Genomic DNA, 20,050 nt, shown 5'->3' on the forward strand with positions numbered 1-20,050 from the left:
CTCTTTAAACCTTGTCAGAATGGAGCTAGCATTTCAGAAGGGATGGTAAGGCTGAGGTTCATTAATTGAAGGTAATGTCTTTCATGAAAGATACAGAATCCAACTGTTTAGTCATGTCTCCTCACGACTTCCCACACAGCTTGTAACAAATGAAGTCCCTCACACTATTACTCTAATTGAATTCCAACTTGGGTAATTATACTATAATTAAATAAATTTTCCCCATAGTTTTAGTTCACTGACAAATAGTGCTAGTCAAACAGCTACATTTCATTCCTAGAAACGCATCCCCACTCCATTTCAGTGATGAGTGGAGTGATTTATATTTGGGAGATATGTGTATGAAAAATGCACAGCTCATAAAATATTTTAGGTATCATTCATGATTACATATGCTTATCTCAGCATGAGATAACATTAATTTCTATTATAATCTTTCATCTAATTTCTCATATGCTTGGTGCCAAAAGAACTTAGACAGTTAATTAGCATTTCTATTTCCAGAACAATTTTTGTTTTGTTAACAAGTAGCTTGTATTTTTTTTATTTCTAAATCATATTTCATTGTTTCTGGGAGGCAGACTGGGGTAGGTGTTACTATTTCCCATTCTTTGGATGAAAAAATTGAGGCAGTATTCCCCAAAGTGAGGGCGCCAGTAACTACCAGCACTAGGCTTGGAACCTAATTGTCCTGTGGTCTCCTCATCCAGGCTCTGTCTGTCAGACACTGGGTCACTAGCGATCACTTCCGTGTCACTAATGAGAACACAAAGAGCAGCACACTTGTGACCTATGTCACCGATCACTAATTTGTAATAATTAACGATTTAGGCAGGAGTCGGAGGCCTAATCACTAGGTCTGATGCCATCCTTGCACCGTGTGCAGAGACCGTGCCCACAGGTTCCTACTCGGCACAGCACAACGGGAAGAAGAGCAAGAAGTGATGCAAAAGGGTGCGAGAGGATTCAAATTTCAGTTTTAGTTTGATGACCTTTCTTCAAGGGTTGTAGATGGCTTTTAATAAAAGATATTAAAGGCAACATCCAAATACTCACAAAAAGCAGCAGTAGCAGGGGTGTTATAACGATGCCCTGAAAGAGATAAAAGAGATGATGATCATTTATCAGCCTGGAAAGCAGGGCACTTTCTTTGCTGTTTTAAACTCTAATACACGGAAATGCTTATGCTCACTTCCGTTTAATAACATCTAGGACATAAAGAAGGATCCCTAATCTTGGCTCTCCCCCAACCGTAAAAGGTCTCAGCACATCTATTACAATCATTCGTATGTGGCATCACTAAGAGAACTGCCACCAACCTTCCCTTTCTAAAACCTAAGTTGCCTTCCACATGGCACACGTATCACTCGGGCGGCAGCCGGCAAGCTCTCTCCCTCCAACGCTGTCGATTCGAACTTGGAGAAAGTGCCCCCTTTCAAGAGAAGACAGGTGGCGTAGTCCCAGCTGGGGTGCTCTCCCGGGCAAAGACCGCGTCAGTCGTGACGAAGGAGACCTCGTGACTTTGTACTGTGGGCTGATCTCCAGGAAATGAGCTGGGATCTCAAAACTCATTTTACTTGATTAGACTCCATGTCTCCTTGGCGGAAGACACATCTTTCATCTAATTCAGCCACACAGGACCACCTCAGTCCCTCTGCCTCCCCAGGCAGAAAGGAGCAAAAGATGTGTTTTTCTGCGATGACAGGGAACAGTTTGAGGCTGTTGGCGATGAGGCAGGATACAAGCTTTTAGGCTTCTTGAAGGTGAATCTTTAAAATGAGGTGGTTGAGTTGGGAGCTGACCTGACCGGTTTCAGTTTTAGAGCAGCAGATGATTATTCACTCTTCTTTAACTCTCAACACTTGTTTGTGATTTATACAAGAAAAAGCATTTCATATTTTAATTAATGAATTCTAAATTCTACTTAGAACTGCAAAATTCCAAAGATTCTGCGTGTGCATGTGTGAGAGGGAGACAGACAGAGGCTATAGTGCGCCCAGGATCTGCATCTGGGACCATTTCATTACTCTGGGAAAACCATCCTTTTGGTATTTATATGAGGCCCTTTTGTCACTACAGTGACCAAATTCTTTTCAATGTGGCCCAAAAGACACTGGCTTGCCTTATAGAACATTGCTACTCTGACTTTCTTAGGCATACACGCATATGAATATTCACACACAGGCTTGCTTTATTGTCAAATAATAGAATGAATGCTTCCTTATTGTGCAAACGTTTGCAATTTCTAATTGCAAAATAATTTTCCAACTATAAAAGTTGGTAAGTAATTTAGTATATGAAAAATGGGTTTGATTTAGCTTATAACCTAGCCAGGTTTACTTTTGTTATCTAGCAATTCACCTAAATTCAGATAAGAGAAATAGAAGCTTATACTGATGTTCATGATGGAATATCAATAGCACTAAATAATAATGCTTCTGAGAAACAAGGCAGGCTATCTGTGATAGGATAAGAAATTTCAATTTGCAGGAAGAAGGTTGAGCATTGTCACTATTGTGGGGATGTTTGTCTTGTATTAGAGGAGTTACAGCCACACTGCACAGCACATTAGGACCCATGTTCTTCCTGGTGCCCAATTAGTTTCCTTTGCAACAGTGGAATACTAATAGTATTAGTAATGATATCAGTACTTTTAATGGTATTTTGCTTCAAGGATGACCCTCCCTTATTGAAGGAGTTAGGTTACATAACAGCCCCATTTTATAGTTGAAGAAACTAGGGTTCAGAAAAGCAAAGCAACCAGTCCAAAGTCACACAGCAAATAAAGGCAAAGCCTGGACTTGAGCTGCTTTGCCCAATTCCAAATCCAGAACTGACTCCACTATACCACTGATCCTGGGTAGCAGATTTTAGCAACCAGTATAATCTCTACAGCTCTGCTTAGGACATATATGTAGTGACAAGTTGCTGTATGATCTTGGTCTCAAATTGATAACCAGTTCTTAGACATGACCTTACTTTGCAAAGCAGAGCACTATTATCTGTGTGTTTTCCTGCCTAAATATTCAAGTGTATAGTCATCAACACATAATAGCTTCTTTGCAGTCCTTCCAAGGACGGATGATATTTGTTCCTGAAATATTAAAAATGTCTTTCTGAATAGGATGTATTTTCTAGTTCTGGATTCACAATTCCTTATTATTTTCTAAAAAATGGCTGTTCAGGTTTTAACTAAGAATTGTTAAATATTGCTGAAACCTGCTTTCCAGCTGTAGTAGGAACTGAGTTGGCCATGATACCATTAATCCAAACAAGAGCACCATACTTAGGTTTTGGTGAAGTCATTTTAAATTACCATTAAAATAAGAACATTTATGGAGTACTTATCTTAAAGTCAGATGAAGTGCTAAGGGTGTCATCTTGTGTAACTGCACAACAAGCCTAGGAGGTAGGTACTATTACTACCCCCAGGTAGGGAGGGCAGCTGAGACTCAGAGACAGAGTGAAGGAGGAAGAGGCAGCCTGGGAATTCAATCTCTGTCTCCCTGCCTCCAGAGCCTGTGATCCTGAACGGTGTAAATAAAATCTTTGCACTCTTACCCTATTTCCTTAGGGATATATTTTAAGAGTAAACCTGAGAGGAGCTTCAAACTCAGAATGTCTTTTTGATGACATGAAACAAATGGAGAAATAAGCTTTTGTGTAATGCAGTTGATATATTTCTTTAAAGTCAGGTTTTTGCAAATATCAATGGTAAACGGGAGAACTAAAAATGTAAAGTGTAACAGCAGCCATCATCAGAAGCTGGAAAGTCAAATAAACATCTTACTTGCTTTTGGGTACACAGAAGGCTCAATTTGATTCCTGCTCCTTTCTCTCTAAAGGTAAATCTTATACAAATGGATAGAACCAAAGAGATGGTGCATGAGCACTTCTAACAAGAGACATTACTCTCCCCGCAGATTCAAGGTCAGACAGTTTTAGCATCTTTGCAATTGGGATGGTGTGTTAAGCTTTCTGATTGGCAACACCTGAAGAAGTGAAGTCACAAAGTGACGAACTTTGTCTCTTAAAAAACCTAGTGATGGGCTTTGTCTCTTAAAAAACCTTCAGAAAATCCATTTACACCTCTGATGTGAGTAACTGGGTGAATATATTTCAATGACTATAGTGGAAAGGAAAAAAAAGTGTCAAATCTCAGACACTGAGATTTAGTCACATTAAAATACAAACCACAAACCCTCAACTAACAACAAAACTATGAATACACTTCTCTTGGCAGCAGAATTTGTGAAAAAGGCAAAACTGAAGCGAATTACTATTTTTTTAAAAGAAAATGTTATCAAAAACTTTTGCTGCCACAACTGTTGCAGTCACAGAGAAACTAAAACTGACTTCTTAGGCTTCTGTCTCAGGATAGTGAATGTTAAGCCTTGGAAAAGGTGCTTTTTGTTCTTTAATTAAAAGGCAATAGCTCAGTTTTTACAGAATGATAGAACCTCAGCTTTGCAAGGGATCTTAGGCCTACCTGGTTCAACACACATCTGAAGAATGACTTCTCTGTCTCCCTCCCTCACCTGCTCACCAGTGAGCCCCAGGGGTGACACTGTTCTCGCAGTCCAGGTGTCGGTGGGAGAGGTCAGTTCGGCTTACCGGGAGTGGAAATCCATCTGAGGCATGGCACCAAATATGTTAGTGGAGGGGTGGGGGGCACTGTGTATTTTCCTCGGTTCTTGTCCCCACCGCAACAAAGAACTGAAGGGCAGAGACACAGTAGTGAAGCAGAGTAAAAGTTTTATTTAAAATTACTTAAAGAGAGAAAAAGTGCAGGTTACCACAGGGAAGAGAGGCGCCTTGAAAGGTTTAAGTTTTATTTAAAGAGAGAAAGTACACGCTCAGAGAAAAGGGAGCGTGGGCTACTTCAAAGAGAAGCACACTGAAAGATTGGGAAAAAGTTAAAGTTACGCACTTACAAAGTGTGGGCAACCCCAGAGAGAGGTGCACACTGAAAAGTTGGGGGTTCCCCCTTCTAAGGATTTTTCAGGAATGTGACAAAGGGCTAGTGATGTGGACTTGTTAAGAGGTCTCACGATGTTTAACTTTGATGAGACATTAAGTTTCGTATCAGTCCTCCAGGTAATTCTGCAAAATTAGCTTAAGACAATAAATTTACTGCTCTAGTTCCCTCCCAGGCTAGCAACTTCCTGGTCTGGGGGCATATCAATCAGGACTGCCTGGTGGGCTGAGTTATTGTCTGTTTGTGAAAGAGTATGTTAAAAATCTTACTTCTTCATTTCTTGGGTTTTTTAATATGCAATTTTAGCTTTAAGATGGAATCTTCCTATCTTTATCATGCTATTTATAGGCGAGACTTTTAGCAGGCTCGAGTGAATCTTACAATGGCATGATCTAATTGACACGATGAAGACACGGGCTGTGCTTGGATACTTTTCCTTTCTGGGGAATATTCAAACATTCAAGGTCAAGTTGTTCTTAACCTTTTGAGCTTTAACTGATTAACTCATTAACACTGAGTCTTTTCTGACTTTCTAGTTTTACCTGGTTAATGGAGTCCTTTCTAGTAGGCTTTACTGACCTTATTCTCTTTCCACCCGCTCATATCTGTTTTCCTGCCTACCAGAGGCACACACTGCCCAGCCCAGCATGTTCACTGGGAAGCTCTTTCTCAAGCTGATCTCAAAGCACTTCCGTGGGTCCCTGTCTCACCCTGGGAGCAACTTAGGGCAAGTCTCACCCCACCTTCCTTATGATGGTCTTTTCACTGCTGCTTTGAATGGTGTAAATAAAATCTCTGCATTGTTAAACTACATACATCCTCAGGGCTATATTTTAGGATTAATGCTGAAGTGAGTTACATCTTCTCCAGGCGAAAAGTCCCCAGACCCTCCCACCTTCCTCCTTGGGGATGGTTCTGAGCTTCTCTAAACATAATCTCGTCCAGATGAATTTAAGAGTCCACAGCACCTGCTTAATAAAAATGGACCAAAACCTGGAAATCAGGCCAAAAGAGGACTGTGTCCTCCTGGTGTTATCCTGGAGCACTGGCTAAGAGGCCAGTTCAAAGATTATTTAATTATTCAGAGGAATATACCTTTGCTTCACTTCTATTTACTACTGACTAGGGTCAAGACTGTGAAATTACATGTTAATTTATGAAGTTTTGTCCAGGAGAAACAGAAGTACTCCTGTCTAGTAGAAAAACAACCATAGATGTTATGATGTGATTACCTTGTAGGTATTAGCTAGTTTTGTCTCTAACTAGCAAACTTATTTTGGTATGCTTTTCTGATGAACTATATAACCCTCATTTCTATAATCTCCCGGAAACCAGCTTTACCATAGCCCTGGCTCCCTCTGTACTGGGTTAAATAAATGTTTATCATGTGTTCTTGTTTTTAAGAAAGTCATTTCCAACTTTGAAAATTATACTTTGACAACTCCTTTACTCTGGACTTTGTTTTGTTTTTTTTAAGATGATTAATGTCAACTAAAACTCTCAAGTTGTCTTTTCATTTTGTCCTGTAGTCAGTACATAGTGACATCTTAAGAAGTTAGAGAAAAGTTTCTTTTTCAAGAATGAAATTTCATCAAACCAATATGTAATGAGTGAAATCTGCCAACACACCCTAGGCAATGAATTACAAAGGGGTGGTATGGGAAGTTTTAGAGACAACTAAATTTAAACAAAATGGTCAGGTTATATGGTCCCCAGAGAATATGACCTCATAAACATGGATGGCAACAATATAGCTGGGCAAACATTACAGAAAAAAGGTAGCAGCATTAGGAGCCTAGGCAAGGGCAACTGGGGCAGAGGCCAAGACTGACTGGTGGGCGAGGGCCTCTTTCCCCTCCTCTGTCTACACTTTCCCCTTAAAACTGGATCTCCAGAGAGAGAGAGAGGGCCTTGACATCCCCCAACTAAGCATTTGTCAGTATGTTCAGAGCTCTGTCAGGGAAGAGGGTGTCAAAGCAGCTGATGAGAGCATTCTGTTCTGTTTACCAGGCACAGTGCCCTATAATAATGACAGTTGCGTCAGACTATTTGAGTAGATAATACCAGCCACTGAAAACATCCGGTTAACTCTCTCTAGTCTGAGTCCATGCTAGCAAAAGAAAATGTTGAATAATAATAATTTTGTTTTCCAAGTGGTGTTTCAATAGGAAGAGAGTATACCAGCTACCTGGCACCAGTGTCCTAGAATACAACCACACTGGAGTGTGCTAATGACAGCGAGCTTCTGGACCTGCAAAGCTAAGGACCTCCTCCTGGACTGTGGTGACCTCCTTAAAGCAGTGTCTCCCTGTGAGGCCTTGTAGGAGTGGCAGCTGGCTTGTCTCAATAACATACCTTTAACTAAATAAATACAGTTGAGTCCTATCAACATATCAGATACCACGGGTGCTGAGGGGAAAAGGATTCCAAAGTCTGCTGAGCACATAATTTAGGGTCTTGTACATATTTCATATTAAGTGTTACCTTATTAGATTTGATCTATTATCTTTTTTAGATTTTTATCTGTCCCTGCTAAATTCTACAAACACCTGAGTGACTAGCGCACAGGCCCTGTTAGATGAGGAGCAGTGGTGAATGAAACATACACAACTGACGCCCTGAGGTTTTTAGAGAAGACAGAGAAGCAATCCCAATAAAATGATGAGTGTTCAAAATTAAAATAGCATGCTATGAGCGTGCAGAGGAGGAAGGTGGGAGCAATTATAATGTGAATGCAAAGCAGAGCAGGAGCCAGCCGGCAGGGGAGGGGAGGGAGAGGAAGCAGAGGCAGGTTGGAGAGACTGATAAAGGCTTAGGAGGCAAGAACATACAGAAACTCAGAGTGAAATGCAGAGTCTGAGGCGTACAACTGTGAGAGATGCAGCCAGAAACCAGGTGAAGCAGGGAGGCCTAGTAATTCTAGGGAGTTTGGGCTTTATTTCAAAGCAAGGGGAAGTCACTGGCAGAATTAATACAGGCACGGCGGCAGGGGAAGGGCCTGTGGCAAGGGCTTGATGACACGTGTTTAGGTAGAAATCACTCTGGGTCTCGTACAGAGAAGAGGTTACAGCAGTGCAAAATTTAAAGGGAGGGAAAGTTAACTAGGAGATTGTTCAGTAATCCAGGCAGGAGTTGATTTGTGCTACAAAAATGCTATCTTAGTGATCAAGATAGAGACGTAACACATTCAAAATACTCCCAATGTAGACTGGTAGATTAAATATTGGGGAAGAAGTGGTGATAAAACAGAAGAAGGGATATTTAATTAAGTTTTCTGAATTAAGTGGTTTTTGACCAGACAGATTATAGAGCCAGTTACTGAGCCAGGGTAGAACTGGGATGTACAGATACATTTTTCTTGCGGAAGTCTGAGTCTGAGGTGTCTCTAAGGCCTCCAACTAGAGGTACTGTAAGTAGTTAGATACATGGGACTGACAGAAGAGTTAGTGGTTTACTGGTGCAGAGAAGGTAAGAAGTTATGGAGCCTACGATACAGATCGAAGCTCAGAGGCGGCTAGCAGAACACAAGTGCAACGGAATGACCAGTGTGGCAGTGCAGCTGGAGCCGGGCTGAGGGCTGAGAAGGAAGAGGGGAAAGAGAGACAGAGTTCGGACACCTCCAGCAAGAAATCTGGCTGTAAGGAGGAGGGAAAAGAAGCTGTGACTTGAGGGGAATGAATACGAGGTACAGGAAGCACACTGGTTTTTCCTTGCTTTGTTTTAGAGAGGAGAAACTTGAGAACTTCCAAAGTTATTCAAAAGAGCCAAAGGGGGGGGGAGAGCGGAGACACAGTCAGGGGAGGGACTGTGCCTCTCACCCTCAGGAGGCGGCTGGGAAGGGGTCCGTGCACAGCTGGAGGGTGGAACTTCAGAAAGGAGGTGGGGCCGACACCTTTCATTGCAGGAGAGAAAAGGACAGATGAGGTACAGATGGAGATAGGCTTGTCTGCTTGATACGAGACAGTTGAAAGAACTTTCATTAAAGGGCTTCTATTTTGTATATTAAGTAAAAGGTGAAGAGGGGATAACAGTTTCGGGGAAAGTCTGTGACTGGAAACCTGTGCTGGGACTAATGGGAGAGTGTCCAAGCCTCAAAGGGGCTGAGATTAAACATACATACTCTGAGGCTCACAAATTGGACTGCCACAGTTTCATGGATGTTGGTGGAAGTCACAAGACTCCTGGGTCAGAGCCAAAGGACTGTGTCACTCATGGCACAGCAAGCGCCTAAACCTGACGTCAGGATCCGTTCCCCTTGCCCCAAGTCAACCGGGTGGGCGCAAAGGGGCTCAGATGGACGCTGCACCTATAGTGGCTGCATTACGGGGAAGGAAAACTGAGTTCAGGGATCCTAACTCTTGTATAATGGGCAGAAAGCATCCTGCCTTTTTCCCCAGAGGGAGATAACTATTTCTGTCTTCCAAGTCTATTCACTATACAAACATTCTTGAAAAGATAGTTGAGAACAAATAGTCAGTGCCACTGTCACAAGAGGTCCAGACACATGAGAGACACGTGGAGCACTGTCTTCCAACGCAGGAAATGCCCAACAGACCAACCCAGCTGATACTGGCCAGCTAAATGTTTGAGCTGTCAGGCTCATTCTTGCTCCCTCCAAATACTATCACAGAGTCAATGTCCTTATACAAGGCAGTGATAATTAGATACTCATTTAAAAATGACCAGAAAACATCTCCCCAAGATGACATGGAGACTCGAACATTACTTGGACACTGATTGAAATAAGTGAGAGTCTAACCAACTGAACTGACTTCCAACCCATAATTCATTTGTTCTTTTTTATAAATTAGGGTATTTGCTAAATGTCTTTTTGAAATCTAGATCCTTGCTAGATTGAACTCTGGTATGTGGCCCAACTGCACTGGCCTCACTTGGAAGCTTGTCAGGAACTGCTGGCTCTCAGACCCTACTCTGGACCTACTATATCATCATCTGCATTGTTAACAAGATTTCCAGAATATTTGTAGACTCATTAAAGTTCAGAAGAACAGATTGAGATTCTAGACCTGGGGTAGGCAAACCTTTTTTGTATAGGGCCCAGGTAATAATTTCAGGCTTTGCTGGCCTTATAGACTCGTTACAATTACTCAAATCTTTTGTTGTGGCTGAAAAGCATCCAAAGACAGAAAGTAAACAAAGGGACAGAGTCAAATTTGGCCCAAGGCCTATAGTTGGACCTCTGTTCTAAGCATTGTTTTGGATTTGCAATTATGTTAAAAAAAGAAATGTGTAACAAACTTTTATTTTTAATGACTTGGTTTTCAGTGAACCCATCCTGCCTCCTAAAGGCCACAGCCTGTTCTTTTGTAACTGCCTGTAACACGCTACTTAATTACCACTTCTTCAATTCTTCTCTAGACTGAAAACAAAATGACCAGTTAATAGTGTGTAAAATCACTTTCTTCCTCTTTTTGATATTTGCAGTGACATATGTACATGCCCAGCAGCTGAATCTATTCCTTTTCTTTGTGATTTGTCAAAGATAGAGATTTAGCAATCTCAAATGTTAGTTTTCTCAGGAACCCAAGAAGTAATTTGTCTAGGCCGTAAGATAGAGTCTACTTATCTTGGGCCTACTTCCTTTTTTCCAATATTTACTTTACCATTTCTAATCTGGATATGATTCCCTTTGTCAAAGATGATGCAGGCAAAGGGAAGGGCCGGTGGGGAGAGAGGAATCAAGGATGCTGAAGAAATAGCAAAATGTGTGGAGTTTAGGGTCCTGATATCCAGAGCTTTAGATGATAAGCACAAGCACACAAAAGAGGAATGACGTGTATATTGTTAATTAGAATTCATATTGGAATGTATGTTAGAGCTGGAGAACTGTTCAAAGTCATGATTTTCTTTTTACTTTTTAACTGAAAAAGTGAATCTTCTTTTTCAGAGTATGTCAACTCATAGACCTGTATTAAAACTATTACTTACTTACTTGGCTTTTTCTATCTAAGAGTGATAAGAGCAATTTGAAATTCAATTAAAGCCCTAAGTGAGACAGATGTGAGAATTTTTTCTATTTTCCAAGAAGCTTTCATGTAAATGTAATCTAAGTTTACAGACTTAACATGCAATAAATAGTTTTCCAAAGGACTTTCTTAAAAAGGCTTATCCGTAGAGTATATATTAGATCAAAGAGGCAGCAAAAGGAAATTAAGTCAAAATTTCTTTTTCGATGACGCAAGCTTTCAGAGCCGAGGAAAGATCTGCCAGGGCTCATTTTGGTCTAGAGGTCCCCACCATGGGCACACAGCTGCAATTTGATGTGTTGCTGTTTTATTTTCCCAGGGAATATACATGGCAGCTTACTAAGAATCATTAGTAGCACAACAAACCTTATACACAAGAAGCACAACTCTCTTAACGTTCTCACTTGGATGGTCCCACATTACTCAATGGGCAGCCGATGTTCCCATGGCCTGAATCTTACACACAGGATCTTGTTCTATTTCTTGTTTTAGGATCACTGCTTCAGTGATACCAAATACCACCATCATAACAATTTATGAAAGTATATTACATACTAGGAACTGTGCTAAGTGCTTTGCAAACATTATCTAGTTTAAAATTGTAATAAGTAAATTGATTATCCCAGTTTTATAAGTGAGAAAAAAAGAGGCTTAGAGAGACTTAGTTAAGCTTTATGAAGTAACCAGGAGGCAGAACCCCAGGCAAAGGAATAAAAACAAAAGTTGAAAGATCAAGAGAGGGTCGAAAGGGAAGAAACATCGTTAGAATATATGAAAAGAGCATACCGGAGGTATGTTCAGTAACCCTGAATACTTATTGCCCATGGCTTAGAAGATTTCATGTGTATCTGCCACTGTGCTCACTGGTGCCCATAACGGAACAGTACCTGGCACATAACAGGCACTCAATAAATTTTTTGCTGAAAAAAAAAGAATGAATCAATTTGTGTGTCTACAAACACTACTCTCAAGGAGCAGGATACCCATTTGCTGAGAAGCACACACTTTATGAAGTGCTTTAAAATACTCCTGCTTGTAATAATAATGAAACTAGTTGACATTCATTGAATGTCTACTCTGTATTTGTCAGGAACTACTCTATGCTCTGCATATGTACTGACTCATTCAGTCCTACTGACAACCCTACAGGGAAAGTGTCACTATGATTCTCATTTTACAGAGGAGAACACTGAGGTATGCAGCAGAACAGTTACACAAAATTCCCAAGAAATAAGTGACAGAATGGGAAACAAGGCATACATCTGGCTCCAGAATCCATGATCCCTACCATTATGTATTTATATACTAAGTGGTTAAAAGTTCATTGAGAATCTAGATACCAGAGAATACTAGCTGAAAGAAATACTAGGGATAATTTGCTATCTTACTTCACAGATTGCATAGGTGAGGCACAGGAGGTGGTGTCTCACACCCACAGCCTCTGAGCTGGTAGAAGCACTAGGACTAGGGCAGTAAATGTCTGAAATTCCCTGCCCAGTTCTTCATTTCTGATACCACACTGCCTCCTATGAACCAGTTGAGCAGAGCAAAACTCACATATGGAAGACCTGAAAATCATTACTCAGCACTACATTATTTATCATACATAATATAAAGCAAAAAGAGACAAATATAAAATTCGAATAGACTATAGAAGAATCAGAAGGACATCAAGTTGTGAAACAGGTGCTCCCTTCACCCACAGAAGGCTCATGACTTGCCAGAAAGGCTATGCGAGAACATACCTGCAAAATTCTGCAGAAGCAAGGTGGAGATACGGAAGACGGAGGAGAGGGGGTAGCATGAGGGTCAGTGAGGATAGAGAAGGGGGGCAATGAAAAGGGATTTGTGGAGATTTGGGGGAGGGGCTTTTATTGAAGTCCTCTGGGTGTTCAAATAAATTTCTAGAATGATAAGTTGATTCTTTTAAATAAGACATTCAAAATAATGGCTTAATCAAAACTAGTCTTCAAACTTAAGACAGACCTTTTACCATAAACAAATAACAAACACGAAAGCCAGACTCTCTCTACACATGTGAAAGGAGCAGGTTTGGCCCAGCTCACCCATTCTTTTCAGATGTGTCTAAGTGACAGCGCGCACTGCCGTTAGGGCCAGCTGTGACGGTCAATACCGAGTGTGAAGGTGGACAAAACGAATGCAGACAGCTGCACTCACTTGCCGTGTCTCATACATCAACGGTCTGATTTACTCTGATTTTTATATTTCTTAGACAGAGCCGTTCCCACAGCTTAGAAAACTGACCCTGAACTTTGTGACTCAAAGAGGCTTCAGTTGGGAGAAGGAAATGGATTAACCAATGGTCTTAATAAAGGGTCCATAAATCTTCCCACTACTACCAAGGCAGAAGCGCTAAGAGTCTGGTTATTCAGGTTGACTTCTGGGAGTCTTCTTCTCCAACCCTCCCTACCCTCGCTCCATCTGATCACTGTCTATTGTAAACAAATTTCTCCTTAATAACATGTTTATTTTAGTAAGTATCAGCAGACAGGAGAAGAAAAACATACAACGTGATGTTAGGGTCTGAACGAGATGGATCCTAGACCCTGAGTCTCTGTAAGGCAGTGCTATCCAAGGCCTGAGAGAATTCCTGGAGGCAGAAGGGAAAGCAATGATGAGGAGAGGAAGAACCCTCTGTCTTATCAGTTTAGAGAACTGGTAAAAAAACCTTGCCATTTTATGATCATGTGATTTTTTTTTTTTGGTATGAAAAGTTCAATATAATTAATACAAGTAAAATCTTTGTAACTTCTATATAAACTTTTTTTTATAATCAAATTTCACTTTATGACCCAGGAAAAGAAAAAGGAGCTAGCTGGAAAAGAAAAAAATGTAGCACTTAGCCTTTCATCCCCCAAATTCCCATGCTGAACTGCTACAACAGTCTGGACTCATTTTTGCTTGTATAATTTGATATGGTTAATTCTTCTTCATGTTTCAGCAAAGACTCATTCCTACACAATTACTTCTGGATCTACACTGTTGGGTGTTGTCACAATGTTCCCACTAAGTGACTGTTAGGTATATTCACGTCAGATATTTCTTTTAGATGTACTCTGCTAACCACTTCAATATCTTTGGAACCTGAAAGTGCCGGAGAGCATGAAGTGATCATCTGGTAAGTGGCATCAATGAATCTAACTGTCTTTTAGGAAATTTTAAAGCTGTCAACATAATTCTTCTACTTCCCCAGTAGAGGGCAACTTCTACACACTGTTATGATGGTTTTAAAAAAGTCTAGATACAACACATCAGTAAGAACCACTGTATGTTTAAAATAAAACAATACAGTTTATGTCTTTGAATGGGCTCTCACTAACAGGTAGCTATAAAATGTAATGAAATTTTAAATATGTAATTAGGAATTGAGTATATTTAATATTGAGTAATTAGCATTTTATGATTAATATAAGTGTTACTGATGAACTGTAAAGCAGCAACCACTTAGGTCACTATGATAGAATTATCGGTAACTGAAATGTAAAAGGCAAGTGATGAGAGGACTGTTCTTTAATAAACATTTTCATTGAATTTCATTATGACTGAGTTCCCAATACAGCTAATGTGAGTGCATTAAGTCTTATTAAGAATAGGCAAAAAAAAAAGCTATAACATGAACATCTCAAGTAAAATTGAATGCCTTTGTTAAAACTTAAAATAGCATTTAGCAGTGTTCACGCTTTAATGACATCAGATATAAGACTATAACTGTACATATATATTTTATGTATATTATGCAAATAGAGTAGAATTTTACTTTATCTCATTACTGTATAGATTTGTGATATGTTCTCATTCATTCACTCATTCAACACTTATTTACTGAGTGTTTTTTATGTGCCAGATACTCTTCTATAAGTCAAGGATACAGTGTGACAATTTGACAAAATTCTCTGCTTTCTTGAAGCTTACATTCCCCATTAAAAAATAATGGATTCTAAAGCCTTGTGGAAAGATAAGTCTAAACTCTAAAAGATACATGCTTACTGTGTTTCTTCTTTTCAATTAAAAAAATAGGCTTTGTTTTAATTCAGAGAAATACTATAAGGAAAAAAGAAGTGGCTTATAATCTTAGTACTCAATGAATCTTTGTTGAACTTGAACAAAGTAATATGTAAATTTAATTAGAACAATTTTAATTGTATAGAAAAGTACAAAATAAGTGCATTTTCTAGCACCCTACTCTCCCAGACATGTTGACAGTTTCTTGTGCCTCCTTCCAGAAAAGAAAATAATATAACAGTATCCATCCATCCATGCATCCCTCTACCCACCCACCCCTCCTAGTTTTCTTGTTCAAATCTATCATTTTCTAAGACAAGCATATTATATACAGTATTACGCACATAGCTGTATTTTTTTCTCACTTCATAATCTTCTTAGAGTGCTTTTGTAAAAGAATATATAGAAGCACCTGACTCATTTATGTGACTCATGTTAGTTTTCAATGTATATTTTATAACATTTCATCTCTAAATACCTTAAATTCTAGTTTTAAAAGTGTTTGTAAAATTTTGTCTAAAATTGGTAAGAGCTGTGGTATATAGTGTTAATTGGTGTAGTTTAATCTGTGAAGACTAGGAATTCATGGATAAAAAACTTACCAATAACTTCATTAGACCACATCCAATGTAACAATCTATTTATAATACTGCTTAAAGCATGTATTTATTTCAGTGTGCCCAGCTTGATTAAATGTGATCAGAAGTTTTAAATTCACAAAAACATTATGCAGAATAAAACACACAGCACTAGATGGTGCTGTGGGGCCTTCCGGATAGACAAACACTGCAAAGTTCTGCACTTAATAAGTTAGTTGTGTGGCTGATTCTATATTCAAATGTACATTAAGCATTTTTTTCTAGATAAACCAATGCCATGTAAATAATATAAGTAACATAATGCAAAAGCAATGCTTTCAGGAAGACATGATCCCCCCCTTTCGTAATTACATTTCCTAACTCTTTTGTGAAGCTTTCAAAAACGTCTTTATATAACAGTCATTTTTGAGGCATGGTTCTCAATCGTTATTTTTCACTTCTCTTTAAAATTATTTTTTCATATGTTCAAGGACAGAAAAATCAGCAATTAAATATCTTGTCAAATAATTTTCCAACAGGTGATTTCTATGGCACAGTAAGATTACAAAATACATCTTGGGTTCTGTTTTCCTACTGTCCCTAGATGTGACTACCTGTTGTACAGCCATTAATTCAAACCCTGACAGTGGCCAGACTGACAAAATGAATGTATCAATCAGGCCACATGTACAATAACAGGGAGTGGGAATAATCTAGAAAAAAACATATAGTATATGCAATCAAATTCAGTTGAAAAAAAGAACTCACACACACACACACACACACACACACACACACACACACACACACACCCCTCTGCAGACCAAAGAAGGCACATCTGTGGTCTGCATGTGGCCTGTGGGCCACTCATTTGTGACCTCTGACCAAGCCCCAAATGTTCCCAAGCCATATCTATGAGTGACGTATCTTAAGAGAAAACCCAGGAATTTCAGTTCAAAGGAAGGAGTGCAAAGGACAGTTCCGTTGTCCTTCTAGAATGCATTTTTAAAAATCATGTTTGGCTCTCCTTAGAGACAGAAATTACTAATGACTCAGGAGATAAACTGTAGTGGTCAAGAGCATTAATTCTCCATGATGAGTCACTGGTTCAAAGTACAGGTGTAGCAGCCTTTTCCCATCTGCACGGTCTTCCTCTCCCGGCAGGTACTTTTATGATTGAAAGGAGGAAAAATGAAGTATTTAATATTGAATGGTTAGAAATGCATGATTAACATAAATGAAAAAAGGGCAGAACTTATTCTCACTAATAGTGATGGTGTAATTTCATTATAGGAACAATGTGTGATAATTTCATTGCAAGAAATGAAAATGAATTTTTGACAAATGCAACAAAACTCATGTAGAGGAATGTTGTTCTTCACGTTTGCCACTGAGAAAAACCAAACTCATTTTTAAATGACGCATCATTCCAAACATGTTTAGCTCTCCTCAGAAAGGACTTGCTGCCACATAATGGCATAAACTGATGTTCTCTTCCAAATATCTAGAACTAGATAGTACACATGCCAGGACATAGAAAGAATTATTTGCTCTTTTGAGATAACATATTTTTTAAAAAGGACATGAATCAAAATAAAACAATGAGATTAAACTTACAGAATTAAACAAATGCCCTACCTCCAATTTGGTTTAATTTGAATTAAAAATATTAGTGATGTTTATTTCTCAAATAACACTGGTTTTATTTATAGTTCTTATTTATTTATTATAGATTATTTGAAATTATAAATTAAGACTCATGAGTATGTAACTGAAAAACATAATTGCAATTCAAATCTATTTTTCCCTGTTATCACAGCATTCTTAAGAACATATATAAGAAAAACAAAGTGAAAACTCTAGGAAACCTACAAGTTCTATAAGTATGTATATTTTCAACCAAATTCTATGTCATATAAAACCTAACAGTTTATATGATCATTTTTGTGTTTAAGTTCAATTTTATATTAGTTTCATCCAATAAACACTTACTGGACACCTGGGCTACGTCGGGCATATCCTACAGACTGAGAAAACAATGATAAAGGAGTCCTGGTCTCTATCCTAGAAGATCTTACTGCTCAGTTGTGGAGAAGTAAAAAGGCAAAGGCCAGATCATGGGGTGAGGAGAGGCTGCTTACTTTAAATCTTACTTACTGAATGAGAGGTTACAAAAGAGGTGACATCTAAAATGAGACCAGAATGATGAGCAGAAATGGTCAAGAGAAGGGTGGAGATGGAAGGTACCTAAACATGGTCTGGAATGGGGAACAGCATATGTAAAGGCCTAAAGACAAGGAAGTGTGCTCCTGGTGTTAGAGGAAAACAAAGACAGGGCACAGTGACTGGACATAACAGGTGCCACTCCCTTGACAAGAATCTCACAAACTCCTCATGAAAAGATAACCAGTTATACTACTAGTCTTCTCATCTTCCAGTAAATCAAAGAAACCCAAAGCATGGGTTAGATTAAGGAATACTTCAAAAAGTGCCATTTGGAATTTAACTTGCCTCAGCACTAAACTTCTTTTTAAATATTTTTCCCTAAATGTCAGCAAAACCAAACATTACCAGTGCTGCTAAGTTGAGACACAGGTGGGGTAGAGGATAGGGTAATAAAGTTAGGATCTTAAGACTGTCCAGATCTTCCACTGCGGACAAATGCTTTGTTCTCTGAAGAATATTTATTACTAGAGTAAACTTACTCCTTCTGGAATTTTTGTTATTTAGCAAGGAGTTAATTCTATTCAGAAATGGAAAACTCAAAGACCAAAAACCCCTCACTGTATGGTAATCTATACGGCTTGTGTACTGACGCTGTCTGCTGGGCCCCAAGTCATCAATTATGTATAGAAATGTACAGCTACAGAGGTAGCAGTGTCATGGGTCTGCCAGGGATTTCTTAGAGGAACAAAAACATTTGATTGTGTCTTCTTTTAGAAAACACAGGATAGGTGAAAAGAGGAAAATCTTTGGAAGGAAATATGAGTAATCCTCAATACATAAATTAACCTTAAAATAAGTGAAAAATGAATTTTTAAAAAGTATGTGAAATGAAACCAAAAATATAACTATGCCTTGGACATAGATACAAGAAAGGCTGACGTTAGTTCATCAAAACCACGTACTTTGTTTAGAATACAAATTCATTCTTTATGTATCTGAGGAAAAATATCTAACAGAGGTCACCAAGCTCCAACCTCTCCGAACCAAATTCAGTGGATTCAGTGTTTACAAGGAGCGCTCACATTATTTGAAATAAAATGTCCTGAAATCCCCAAACCTGGCTGGCTTCTGAGATGTTTTCATTCTAAATGAATGAAGCGTGTTTACAGAGTGACCAGGGAGTGTAAAGGCTATGAAGATTACAGTGAAGAAAATGCAATCTAAGATATCTTATGGAATTTTCCCTATTATACCAAATACAACAAAAGCCTTCACTGGGATTTCAATAAATTTAGTTCTACACATTGCTGCAGAAATTTAGTTATTCACCCTTCCTCTAGTGGATAGCTGCGGTAGCAGCTGGTGTGCTTTGTATTTAAAATGGAAAAAGAACTCTCGTTCTCTCTTAATAACTACATAAATGTGCTTGAGAAAATTTGGAAAAATGATTTACTTTAAGTAAAACGACTTTATTTCCTTTCCTGTAAGGTATTTGACATGCTTTTAAATGTCCACGAGTAAGAGGCAGGTTTTTAAAAAGCATACAGATTTCTTCTGGAGGAAACCACAGTGCATAAAAACGTATCATTTAAATTTATGTAAATTTAAACACACATGCTTGAATGTATATCCTCATTCTTCAACACTTTGGGTAGAATTTTTAAGCCTGACTTTTATAAAACAATTTAAAGGATACGCAAATATTGCAAAGTAGCCAGACAAAGGCATTGTAATTTTATATTACTTTAAAGGGTGTAATGGTCTCATTTTGTCCTTACTATACAGGTTAGATCACATGTCATATTATTCAGCCAATTCTGTAAAATTGAAAGCATATTTAAAAATCAATGCCAAGACATTAGGGAATGCCTGGAACAGATGAGAACCAAATCAATTTCTTTATTTCTTAGATTTAAAATGGGAATAATTTGCTGATCATTCATAGAAACTGTAATTTAGCAAAACAGACTGCTATGAATGCTGAAATATTTGACTTTCTTAGCTCTTATTTTTTAAACAAATGATTTCTGCCAGTTTGAATGTGAAAAACTCCAACATATTTAAATACATTGCAATTCACAGAACATGACTCATGACACAAAACACATGACATGACACATCAAATTAACTACTTGTTACTAATGTAGTCCGTTAAAAAAGACAAAGCTACAGTTCCACAACTATTATAGTTGAATTTATTGACTTCCATATTTTTGGCTTACATACACAGTTAACCAACTGTCTTAAAAAATTCAGTGAGAAGCTGAATTGAGACCATTTCAAAATATCTTTCACTATGAATTTCTAAATTCATGTTT

The 20,050-nt window shown here is 38.6% G+C and overlaps 1 protein-coding gene across 6 annotated transcripts in view; it reads right to left on the reverse strand.

Moving 5' to 3' along the window:
* SLC10A7 (solute carrier family 10 member 7) overlaps positions 1 to 20,050 on the reverse strand; it is a 251,904-nt gene that overhangs the window by 69,511 nt on the left and 162,343 nt on the right. For all 6 annotated transcript variants that reach the window (XM_036888985.2, XM_036888984.2, XM_036888982.2 and 3 more), the window contains one exon: positions 1,057 to 1,092. In XM_036888985.2, the coding sequence (XP_036744880.2) occupies positions 1,057 to 1,092 (36 nt within the window). The remainder of the gene's footprint in view (positions 1 to 1,056; positions 1,093 to 20,050) is intronic.

The sequence above is a fragment of the Manis pentadactyla genome, chromosome 1 (genome assembly GCF_030020395.1).
Source record: "Manis pentadactyla isolate mManPen7 chromosome 1, mManPen7.hap1, whole genome shotgun sequence".
NCBI lineage: Eukaryota > Metazoa > Chordata > Mammalia > Pholidota > Manidae > Manis > Manis pentadactyla.